At 46.2% G+C, this 12,602-nt stretch overlaps 1 protein-coding gene and 1 non-coding gene across 3 annotated transcripts; both read left to right on the top strand.

The window, feature by feature from the left end:
• The first annotated feature begins 16 nt into the window (after positions 1-16).
• trnam-cau (transfer RNA methionine (anticodon CAU)) lies at positions 17-89 on the top strand. The gene has a single exon. It is a non-coding gene; the product is annotated as a tRNA-Met (tRNA).
• An 820-nt stretch (positions 90-909) lies between these two features.
• On the top strand, positions 910-11,242 carry LOC132461197 (gap junction alpha-1 protein-like). 2 transcript variants are annotated; one of them, XM_060056247.1, is made up of 6 exons: positions 910-1,272; positions 1,898-1,988; positions 4,928-5,173; positions 6,008-6,094; positions 7,027-7,122; positions 8,738-11,242. In XM_060056247.1, exons 2-6 carry the CDS (start codon positions 1,920-1,922, stop codon positions 9,494-9,496), a joined length of 1,257 nt encoding a protein of 418 aa, XP_059912230.1. In that variant the 5' UTR covers positions 910-1,272; positions 1,898-1,919; the 3' UTR covers positions 9,497-11,242. The 2 variants fall into 2 exon arrangements, with proteins under 2 accessions (XP_059912230.1, XP_059912231.1); XM_060056248.1 differs by having other exon boundaries at positions 912-1,272; positions 1,901-1,988.
• Positions 11,243-12,602: the final 1,360 nt, after the last annotated feature.

Raw genomic sequence — 12,602 nt, 5'->3', positions numbered from 1 at the left:
CGTAGACTAATACGCAGCCTCGTTGGCGCAGTAGGCAGCGCGTCAGTCTCATAATCTGAAGGTCGTGAGTTCGAGCCTCACACGGGGCACACTATTTTGCAATCCCCGGAGGGTCACGTTGTTTATAAGACTCGATATCACCCAAATTACATAATGCCCCGTTTCCACAAGCTGGTTTCTTTGCTAGAATATTTTAAAGGGGCAGTTTGTTGAAACCAGGCATCTCTCTCTAGGTCGTCCTCAGACGAGCCCTCCATCGTTGCTTATCGTTGATTCTCCATACATCTGACCAGTTCATTGGTACTTTGCGCTCCTGCATCCTTCTTGACCGATGCCCATGGGTTGGTTCCCACAGTACCAATTTGCTGGCTGGCATAACTGAAAATACATTTAAATACCGCCTTTATATATAAATGTTGTTTGAGCAAAAACTTAGACTATAAACGAATCCTGGTCAATAAATGTAATATAATATATGACCGTTCTCATAGTGTTTATTTTTTATAAAACGCATAAAAGCAAACATGAATGGCGAAAGGTTTCAGTATCCGCGTCAAAATGATGACGTTATTATTTCCGACCACCAGAGGGCAGCGTCGTACAACGTTCACATCTGGATTCATGCCACTCCAAATGATCCAACACTATGGCGTTATCTCGGTCTACCGCGACTCATCTTCCGGCCTCTTACCTCCTATTAGCGCTGTACGCCATGTACCGTCCCCAGAGAGAGATAAAGAAAACATAACAAGAACGATAACAATTGCGAGGAGAATAAATATTCACATATATTGATTTGACAAATGAATATCCCAAAAAAAACATGCAAGCATAACGGATGTCCATTTACGGATGTCCCGCCCTCTTTCGCCTCTCGCCTTAACCCGTGTAACCGAATGGCCAGCCCTCACTGCCCTGTAACGCCCATTTGGGCCATCCTTAACCATGCCGTCTTTCTTGATGCTGAGCGACGACCTCCTCATCGCTCAATGGAAAATATGAGATGGGAAAAGTTTAGTAAGAGGAGAAGGAGGACGTGGAAGAACAGGAGGAAGACTTTGACACGAGTTCGGTTCACTAATCTGAGGATAACTATTCAACCCGAGATGTTTTCTGCCCCCACCGACGATTCACAGCAGAGATGTTAACAACGCGACTTTTTTCCTGACATGAACTCCGAGAAACTGAACCAGCAAACTTAGTTTGACGCTCCAGAGTCTAACGTCTCGACTCTCTGGTCTCCAGCGGACTGCTCTCTTCTCCTTGTCCCAGGTAAGACTTCCTAAAACCCTAACTCTTACCATTAACCTTTAATTTAACCCTGATCATAACCCTCAGAGGAATATTTAATCCCATGGAATGAACATATGAATGAACATCTGTTTTTGATTAATTGTAAACAGGCCAAATTAATGTTAGTGTTTCAGATTAGTGTGGATGTATCCTATGGCCAGCTATGATTCCTTTGAATAGCACCCTTTATGGGCTTTATGTTTAAAGTACCTTAATACTTACGGGGCTTTAAGGGACCTTGCCCCTTGATTAGCCTCATGCCAGATGACTGAATGCTGACTCAGAGGAAATGGACAGGGTTATGGAACAAATCTCATCTTTCAGAAGTTAAACTCTGAACACGATAAAGAGATTTAAGATCCTAATCCTTCGACGTCATTACTTAATTACGCCATTTAGACGCAGAAGAAATGTTTGACTTTTGAGGTCAATTTTTTTTTCTTTGATTTTTTTTCTCGCATATGAAACCTGAGGTCGTTTCTAAACTGTGTGTGTGTGTGTGTGTGTGTGTGTGTGTGTGTGTGTGTGTGTGTGTGTGTGTGTGTGTGTGTGTGTGTGTGTGTGTGTGTGTGTGTGTGTGTGTGTGTGTGTGTGTGTGTCCCAGTAGTCTGTGAGCTGTGGTCCTGATGGGAGACTGGAGCGCTCTGGGGAAACTGCTGGACAAAGTCCAGGCCTACTCCACGGCCGGAGGCAAGGTGAGGAGATCTCTGGTACCACCACCTCCTCGAGGAGGTCTCTGGTACCACCACCTCCTCATGCGGAGGAGGAGGTGGTCTGGGTCTCTGACCTCGTGGTCTGGGTCCAGTTTGATGTGACTGGGTGAATGTCGGGCAGTATTGTAACACTGGTGAGAGAGGTGCGGTATAAATGCAGTCTGTTTACTGTATGATGGTCATGCTCCATGGAGCTTCAGGGGTCCAGAGTCCCACACCAACCTCATCATCTCAGGAGCTTCCAGAATAATAAGGAAGTAAACCGGATGTCGATTCTTTCATCAAATCCGGGTCTGAGCACTGTTCTCATTAGTGGAGGATTACTTCCAGTTATTAATCCGAATGTGATTCGGGATGAATCTATATGAGACACAATACAGTTATGTTCACTTTACATTTAGGGCGTTACAATAAGTCCATTAGTCTGTAGAAAGAGAAACGGCAATATATCTCTGTGGGTACAGTAAGGATCTTCATAGAACCAAGTGCCAACACTAACCATCACTAGGTTAACCCATTCCATGTATACAACACAGATGGCTAGGGTAAGATGATATCCTAGCTAAGAGCTAGGAGGAGCTAGGATGGTAAGATGCTATCCTAGTTCGGAGCTAGGAGGCTAAGATGCTATCCTATCTAGGAGCTAGGAGGCTAAGATGCTATCATAGCTAGGATCTAGGAGGCTAAGATTCTTTCCTAGCTAGGAGTTAGGAGGGTAAGATGCCATCCTTGCTAGGAGCTAGGAGGGTAGCTAGGAGGAGCTAGAAGGCTAATATGCTATCCTAGCTAGGATGGTAAGATGCTATCCTAGCTAGGAGGGTAAGATGCTATCCTAGCTAGGAGCTAGGATGGTAAGCTGCTATCCTAGCTAGGAGCTACGAGGGTAAGATGCTATTCTATCTAGGAGCTAGGAGGATCTAGGAGGATAAGACGCTATCCTAGCTCGGAGCTAGGAGGCTAAGATGCTATCATAGCTAGGATCTAGGAGGCTAAGATTCTTTCCTAGCTAGGAGTTAGGAGGGTAAGATGCCATCCTTGCTAGGAGCTAGGAGGGTAGCTAGGAGGAGCTAGAAGGCTAATATGCTATCCTAGCTAGGATGGTAAGATGCTATCCTAGCTAGGAGGGTAAGATGCTATCCTAGCTAGGAGCTAGGATGGTAAGCTGCTATCCTAGCTAGGAGCTACGAGGGTAAGATGCTATTCTATCTAGGAGCTAGGAGGATCTAGGAGGATAAGACGCTATCCTAGCTCGGAGCTAGGAGGCTAAGATGCTATCATAGCTAGGATCTAGGAGGCTAAGATTCTTTCCTAGCTAGGAGTTAGGAGGGTAAGATGCCATCCTTGCTCGGAGCTAGGAGGGTAGCTAGGAGGAGCTAGGAGGCTAATATGCTATCCTAGCTAGGATGGTAAGATTCTTTCCTATCTAGGAGCTAGGAGGGTAAGATGCTATTCCATCTAGGAGCTAGGAGGGAAAGATGCTATCCTAGCCATGAGGGTAATGGCGCGTTTCCACCGGAGGGTGCGGGTCGGTTCGGTGCGCAAAGGTGCGGCAGGGATCGCGTTTCCACTACCAAAAGTGGGCTACTAAACTAATATTGTTTGAATAGACATACATGGACTGAGCCGCACCCGTCTTGCAGGTGACATGGGGATAAAAACAATCGAACAGTACCTGCAAGGTATTATCTAGACCAGGGGTTTTCAAAGTGTGAGAGAGTGAGCCCCCCCTCAGAGAAAAAAATTCAGCTGAGCCCCCCCTCCCCCAAAAAAAAAAGTTCTAAATACCATCTCTGATCATAATTATAAAACATTTGAAACATATTTTTTAAACATTTGAAATTTTTTTTTGAAACATATCTTTTAAACATATTTCTGAAACATTACAACATCTTTGTGCGTTTTTAAACACATTTAACACAATTTAACAACTTTATCTAAACATGTTTGAACACAGACAGTTTACACATGTCTGTGTAAACTGCCAGTCGAATCAGATCTGCCTTTTCAGTCCAGAGATTGACTATCCGGCGGGGTTTGTTTACCGGCGTTGCTATGGTGACCTAAATTATTATAAGCAACTGAAAACGATGCCAGTTTGAAACTAAAACTGTGATTCTGAAAAAAGTATAAATGCTATCAAAATTCCGTGAGTTACGATGTCTAGAAGTAGGTGTATCAGAATGGGCTGACGTCTTCAATGAAAACAGCTGAAAACGAAGAGGGATGAAACTAAAACTGTGATTCTGAAGAGATTTTAAATGATATTGAAATTCTGTTTAGATATTATTGAAGATACAAGTGTGTAGATTTGTTAAATGGTTTGCACGAAGATAAACGGTTGAAAATTGATTTAGTTATGTTACTTCTACAGTTGAAGTACGACTGATGATTTGAATCATCGACTTTCAGGTTTTTTTTCGGGTTTATTTTTTTCTCCCGTCGCGCCCCCCCTGAAGAACTCTGGCGCCCCCCAGTTTGAAAACCACTGATCTAGACAATGGATATGTCGCACCAAACTTTAGCTTGGGCGAACAAGGAGGTGGAGACGTTCCGAAACCATGGAACGACTTCCATGGTAGCTCTTGGTTTAATGTGTCCCGTTCCTATTTTCCATTGTCTTTATTGAGCAGGCCACCCTGTGTCGCGCTGCTATAATGTCACGATGTTTACGTAGCTGCCGCGGCGATCGACATCCGGCCTACCATAAGGGTACTGTCGGCGGTGGAAACGCAACCTCGGAACTGAACAGGGCTAGCTATACCGCCCCCTCCCTACCGGACTGAGGCAACCCGAACCGAACCGCACCCTCCAGTGGAAATGCGCCATTAGATGCTATACTAGCTAGGTGCTAGGAGGGTAAGTTGCTCTCCTCCTCCTCTAACTCCTCCTCTAACCTCCTCCAACTCTCTCTCCTCCTCTAGGTATGGCTCTCTGTCCTCTTCATCTTCCGTATCCTGGTCATCGGTACTGCGGTGGAGTCTGCGTGGGGCGACGAGCAGTCGGCCTTCAAGTGCAACACCGCCCAGCCGGGCTGTGAGAACGTCTGCTACGACAGCTCCTTCCCCATCAGCCACGCACGCTTCTGGGTCCTGCAGATCATCTTCGTCTCCACGCCGACGCTGCTCTACCTCTGCCACATCTTCTACCTCATCCACAAGGAGGAAAAGGTAAGGCTTCATCTACCTCCTCCACCTCCTCCACAAGGAGGAGAAGGTAAGGCTTCATCTACCTCCTCCTCCACCTCCTCCACAAGGAGGAGAAGGTAAGGCTTCATCTACCTCCTCCTCCTCCTCCTCCTCCTCCACCTCCTCCACAAGGAGGAGAAGGTAAGGCTTCATCTACCTCCTCCTCCTCCACCTCCAACACATGGAGGAGAAGAATGATTCATTGATGATAAACTAGATTGGTGCTGGCACAGGACTCTAGTTTGCATGCAGTTTGCATGAAACACAAAGTTGTCATCAGACCTCAAAGAGTAAGAAAACTTCTGAATCATGTGTAGGTCAGAGGACAACTGCTCCCCATAAAATAATCATAATCGCCCTTGAAATTGGGACGAGAGGTTTTTAGATAACGAGTTAACTTCTGTGTTTACTCTATCTGCAGTGCAGGTCCAGATTTGATCATCTAACCTTAATAATCTGGTTAATAATCCCGACGTTTGAATAGAATGGACCTAAACGCCCCCAAAACATCTGATCACAGAGACGCTCTGTCTGAAACATCTTTATAACATGGCTCTGAAATGTCGTACATTGGAACGTCGTTACAATGCATAAAACTGAAGAACGCTGGCCAGAGGCCAGGCCCCTAAAATGATGGCAGGGTTGGAGAGTAAGGTCACAGTGAGGTCATTGGGGTCACGAGGAGTTTCTCCCCTCACTAAAACGTCTCTGACCCTGTGGGCGTGTCTCTGACCCTGTGGGCGTGTCTCTGACCCTGTGGGCGTGTCTCTGACCCCGTGGGCGTGTCTCTGACCCTGTGGGCTTGTCTCCCTGCAGCTGAAGGTGAAGGGGGAGCGGCTGAGAGAACTTCAGACCAAAGGACAGGATGTGGAGCGATCGCTGAGGAAACTGGAGCTGAGGAAGGTGAGACCACAGACACACAGACCTTACTTGGTTAGTAGTGAGTTAGTGTTTAGTGACCTTACTTGGTTAGTAGTGAGTTAGTGTTTAGTGACCTTACTTGGTTAGTAGTTAGTGTTTAGTGACCTTACTTGGATAGTAGTTAGTGTTTAGTGACTTTACTTGGTTCATAGTTAGTTAGTGTTTAGTGACCTTACTTGGTTTGTAGTTACTTAGTGTTTAGTGACCTTACTTGGTTAGGTGTTAGTTAGTGTTTAGTGACCTTAATTGGTTAGTAGTTAGTTAGTGTTTAGTGACCTTACTTGTTTAGTAGTTAGTTAGTGTTTAGTGACCTAACTTGGTTAGTAGTTAGTGTTTAGTGGCCTTACTTGGTTAGTAGCTAGTGTTTAATGACCTAACTTGGTTAGTTAGTTAGTGTTTAGTGACCTAACTTGGTTAGTAGTCAGTGTTTAGTAGCCTAACTTGGTTAGTAGCTAGTGTTTAGTGACCTTACTTGGTTAGTAGCTAGTGTTTAGTGACCTTACTTGGTTAGTAGTTAGTGTTTAGTGACCTTACTTGGTTAGTAGTTAGTGTTTAGTGACCTTACTTGGTTAGTAGTAAGTTAGTGTTTAGTGACCTTAATTGGTTAGTATTTAGTTATTGTTTAGTGACCTTAATTGTTTAGTAGTTAGTTAGTGTTAAGTGACCTTACTTTGTTAGTTAGTGTTTAGTGACCTTACTTGGTTAGTTAGTGTTTAGTGAACTTACTTGGTTAGTAGTTAGTGTTTAGTGACCTTACTTGGTTAGTTAGTTAGCGTTTAGTGAACTTACTTGGTTAGTAGTTAGTGTTTAGTGACCTTACTTGGTTAGTTAGTTAGTGTTTAGTGACCTTACTTGGTTAGTAGTCAGTTAGTGTTTAGTCATGCAGTCCCCTGACGTGTTTTGTGGCTCGTCAGATGAAGTACGGCATCGAGAAGAACGGAAAGGTGAAGATGAAAGGAGCTCTGCTCAGGACCTACATCTTCAGCATCCTGCTCAAGTCCTTCTTTGAGGTCCGTGGTCACCATCGCACACTGGATGACACGCACACGAAGACACACACCATGACACCCCATGACACACCATGACACACTGGATGTCACGCACACGAAGACACACACCATGACACATGCATCGCACGCCCCTAACTAATATTGTTTAAATAGACATACATGTTACTGAAGTGGTCTAAAATAGACATACATGTTAGGAGGAGGTTTTAAATAGAAATCCATGTTACTGAGGAGGTGTGAATAGACATGCATGTTACTGAGGAGGTTTGAATAGACATACATGTTACTGAGGAGGTTTAAACCCCTCTCTTTGCCACGTTAAGTCTCAGTCTGAAGTCCTTTGAATCCAAACCTGCGGTCTCACAGCCACATCGACTGTGAGTCTTCTCCGTTGCTTGTAAACACAAACCCAGGATCCTCTAGTGCAGAACTTCGGCCGTGGCTAATTAGTCTCCAACAGGAACCAGATGTGTAGATAAACAAAGTACAGACAGTTAACCACACATGATGCTGCATTAGACGTTGTTCCGCTCAATTGCTGATAGTTGCTGTTTACTTTGCAGCATTTTCCACACGAACGTCTCAGACTAGCGTCGCTCTTTACATTCACATTCAGCGGACGCTTTTATTCAAACAAACGTACACTCATTCACACACCAATGGCGGAGTCGACCCCTCAGGAGCAGTCAGGGTGAGGCCTCTCGCTCAGGGACACTTCGAGAGGGGGAGCCGGGATCCAACTAGCAACCTTCAGGTTACCAGTCAGGCCGCTCTACCCCCTGAGCTACACCGACCTCTCAACTTTCATAACCTGACGTTACGTTAGAGTTGAGCTCCATGTCGTCCTGCCCCGAGTCTGATCAGGTGTTTTCGATCTTCTGCCTGCATCGTTCGATCGTCGCTTGGCCACAGACCCCCCAGAATCCTCAGAGAGCCGACTGGTTTCCACGCCTCACATCCAATAGGACGCAGACGAGCTTTACATTCGCTCAGATCGTTCAGAACCATTTGAAGTAACGTTAGAAACGATTTCAGAAACTTGACAAAGAAAACTTGTTTCTCGTCTCTTCTTCACATCTGATGAATCCACCGATCACGTTGGCGCTGAAGCTGCCTCTACACCCATGTGTCAAAGTGATCAATATCTGTGTGTGTACAACCCGCTTCACCTCCTAAGGGCACCCCTCGGGTGGTTTCAAACCTAAGAGGTCTGTGCGTGTCTCTCTGTGTGTGTGTGTCTGTGTGTGTCTGTGTGCGTGTCTCTCTCGTGTGTGTGTGTGTGTGTGTGTGTCTGTGTTTGTGTGTCTGTGTGTGCGTGTCCCTCTCTGTGTGTGTGCGTGTCTCTGTGTTTGTGTGTCTGTGTGTGCGTGTCTCTCTCTGTGTGTGTGCGTGTCTCTCTCTGTGTGTGTGCGTGTCTGTGTTTGTGTGTCTGTGTGTGCGTGTCTCTCTCTGTGTGTGTGCGTGTCTCTGTGTGTGTTTATGGGCGTGTCTCTCTGTGTGTGTGCGTGTCTCTGTGTTTGTGTGTCTGTGTGCGTGTCTCTCTCTGTGTGTGTGTGCGTGTCTCTCTCTGTGTGTGTGTGCGTGTCTCTGTGTGTGTGTGTGCGTCTCTGTGTAGGTGGGCTTCCTGCTGCTGCAGTGGCACATCTACGGCTTCAGCCTGGCGTCGCGCTACGAGTGCGAGGCGTACCCCTGCCCCCACCGCACAGACTGCTTCCTGTCGCGGCCCACCGAGAAGACCATCTTCATCGTCTTCATGCTGGTGGTCTCCCTGGTGTCGCTGCTGCTCAACCTCATCGAGCTCTTCTACGTCACCTACAAGTGGGTCAAGGACACCATGAGGGCGTCCGAGGGCCAGCAGCTCCACCCCCGCCTCCGCCTGCTGCCGGGGGCCGGAGGAGGAGTGGGAGGAGGAGGAGGAGTGGGAGGAGAAGGAGGAGGAGCGCCGTACCACTACTGCAACGGCTGCCCCCCCCCCTCCGCCCCTGTCTACAACCTGGACGCCACGGCGACGGTGGCAAGGGGCGACTCGGTGAACAACTACAACAAGACGGCGAGCGAACAGAACTGGACCAACTTCAGCACGGAGCAGAACCAGCTGGGCCGCTCCCCGCCCCGTCGCCACGGCAGCCAGCGCAGTACCGGCAAGAACAACAACAACAACAATAACCACAACAACAAGGCCGGCGCCGACGCCAGCGACTGCAACCGCGACAGCCCTGCCTTCCTGGGCCCCGCCTTCGTAGGCCCCGCCCACGGCCAGCCACCGCCGTCGGACAAGGTGGAGACCAAGGAGCTTCACCTCCTCCGGGGGCTGGAGCCGCGGCCCGGCAGCCGCGCCTCCAGCCGCGCCCGCACCGACGACCTGGACATCTGAGGGGGGGGGGAGCTGGAGAACCCAGGAGGAAGCTGGAGACGCTTTAAGGGACTCTCCAACACGCTTAGCTTGAGACTCTTTTAAGGGAGCTGGAGAGGTTCTTAAGGGAGCTGGAGAGGTTCTTAAGGGAGCTGGAGACGTTCTTAAGGGAGCTGGAGACGTTCTTAAGGAGGCTGGAGACGCTTTGAGGGAGCTTGAGAGGTTCTTAAGGGAGCTCGAGAGGTTCTTAAGGGGAGTGTTCGCTGCGCTGCTATGCATCGTCAAAACGACAGCGCTAGCTTGTTCTGGCGAGTCGAGACTTATGTTCTTGTCGGAGAGTGAAGAAGCGTTTTTTCTTTCCTGTGGAACAATCCGGGTCATTGTTGTCATGGCTACGTGGACTGAGATGTCCGACACTACGAGGGGAAGCACCACCCATTGACTCCAACAATGGGAGGAGCTGGTTTCCTGGATCCATTGTTTCTGCTGGGAAGCGGCCGTGGCGATCTGCTGGAGGTATTTGAACTGTGTGTCCACTGCTCTTCAGCGATGCCTTAAGAACTCAAGTCTTGTTTTTGATGTTGTACTTTCTGAGCTGTACGTTAATGGGCTTTAGAGAGAGCAGAAAAGAGCAGAGAGAACAAGACTTTGAAACTAAACTACCAAAACCAACGATCTTCTTCTTCTTCTTCCATTATTTCTCCAACGCGGTTCTGCATCTGATTCCCTGAACGATGGAATCCACTCAGAAATGAGCAAGAATCAAAATCTAAACTGTCTCAGACAGTCAAACTCAAACAGATATTCAAAAAAGTGTGTTTCCTGCTCTAAAAGCTGATTTAAGTCATATCTCTTAAAAGCTCCCTACAGCAACCTTTGTGCCTTAAGTGATGAATGGTTTTCAAAACCACTCACCACAAATGTAGTACATGTCTTTCTCAGTGTGAGACTTTTGGATATCAGTATTTTCTGTAATGTAGTTTTAGCGATTTTTTTGTATTTTTAAGGAGTCATTTTCCGTGTTACCAGTAAGTATGATCATCGTTCCAGAGATATTTAATGTTCTTTGTTAGTTTGTTGTTTGATTAAGAGATTGATTCATAGAGCGAATGACTGTTAGAACAGATTACGTATTTATTATTTTATTTGTCTGTATTTTTATTTTGCTGAAGAATATATTTTATATCCTGACAAACTTTGAATAATAATTGTAAATCAAACTTGAAAAATGAACAAAGCAAAAAAAAAACGTTTTATGTTCGTTCATTCTCTCAACGTGATGCCACCTTTGGTGATCATTAAATCAGAATTTAGAAATTATAGAAAAGGACGAGCGGCGTTTCAGGATCTTCTGCACAAAAGGGGGCGACTTTATAATCTTTGTCTCCAGAATGACATTAATTATCCTGTGTCTCACTGCAGGATTACATTCTTGTTTCATCACAGCTCAAAATACGTTGTCAGCAAGGTTACCTTCCCGTTTCTAGAGATCTTCAAGCCATTAGCCAATTAGCCGTGTTTTACTCGAGCTCATGGGCTCAGGATGTGTCCCCAACACCCAACCCATTATTTCTAAATCAATGATTTTGTTTAAGATATGTATTTAGTAGAAGCAGACTCTAAACCCCCTTTTAAAGGTTGGGTATGGGATTTGCGAAACGCCAGCAGATTTTGATAAAACACAACTCAAATGGTCCTACCCCCTCTCCTTCAACGCTGACTCTGACTCCACCCATTCCAAATACATGGACGCGCAATCATGCACGAGCACGAACACAGATGCGTGAGAGTGAGCCATTAGCTAGTTAGCTAGCTCCAGTAGCTACCAACAAACAGAAGCTTGCTCTGGGTCACGAGCTTTGAGTATGTGCACGAAGGGGTCACGCGCGGGGGGGAGTGCAGTACGACCGTTTGATTGACGTACTTACCGTCCAATGCCACTCGGTGGGTCTGGAAATCATTGGCTGAGTTTTTTTAGCTCTGCCCGTTCCACAGATGATTGACTTGTTTAATTTTCATGTCAGTACTTCTAAATCAGTGGCTGTAAGTGGGTTATGATAAGGATTTCAAGTAATTTTGCAAAAATGGCCAAAAAGAGAATTCCATAACCAACCTTTACGGCCTTGTTAATGTCTCCATGCTTTGTGTGAGCACTGGGACCACAGAACAAGTGTTTCAGCTGAGTTCAAACACCGGGAGTGTCTGAGGAGCTTAACTCTCTGACGCCGCATTCCATCCAGAATGAGCTCCACACGTCCACCCCGATACCTGGATACCCAACCCGGTATCACGCGATTTCATGCTCGTGCGCACAAACGTTAATCTATTGAATCGTGTTCCAGCGCAGTTCCAGTCCGACTTTTTTCGTGCTACACAGAACGAAAGTAAACCAATGCATTCTGAATGGGAGTGTTGTCAGACAATTAACGTGCCCCACAAAACGCTACGAGAGAGAGAGAAAGAGAGAGAGAGGGAGGGAGGGACAGAGAGCGAGGCTTCAGAAAGGGTGTGCGCAGATATACAGTGCACCCTAGTTATATTTATGCCAAAACCACAAATGCTATATATATATATATATATATATATATATATATATATATATATATATATATATAATTAGGCTATAATAATATTATTTAGCGTGTAATGAGACAATCTATAGCCAAATTGTCGAAGATGCCCGAGAATCTCCGGAAATATCAGCATGGGAAATCGGCGCATCAGACCCATAAACCTATACAGAAAGGCGTCATCTCAAGCGGGAGAGAACGTTTGCGGTGCTGGTTTGTGTCACGTAAGTACAGGGCTCTCAAGTCTCATGCATTCGGCGTGAGACACACGCAATTCAACCCATGCACACGCTCAAACCTGGTCTCACGAAAATACGTGACACTGTCACATTATTTAATCTATTGAAACGTGATCAGGGACACGTATTTTCTAAATTTTGTATTTCAATTGGAAGTATTTGTCGTGTCACTATAAGCACGACTTCCAAACTAAAGTTCTGCCCGGGAGCGTTCTCCCTAATGTCCCTTAAGGAGCTCCGTACAGATTGTCTGTGATAACTAACAAATGACAGCTTTTGGCCAGCCGTTTCTACTTAAAATTGTCTGTGATAACTAAA

The sequence above is a fragment of the Gadus macrocephalus genome, chromosome 7 (genome assembly GCF_031168955.1).
Source record: "Gadus macrocephalus chromosome 7, ASM3116895v1".
In the NCBI taxonomy this organism is placed as follows: domain Eukaryota; kingdom Metazoa; phylum Chordata; class Actinopteri; order Gadiformes; family Gadidae; genus Gadus; species Gadus macrocephalus.
The sequence above is the reverse complement of the archived record's forward strand: the minus strand, read 5'-3'. Positions and strand labels throughout refer to the sequence as shown.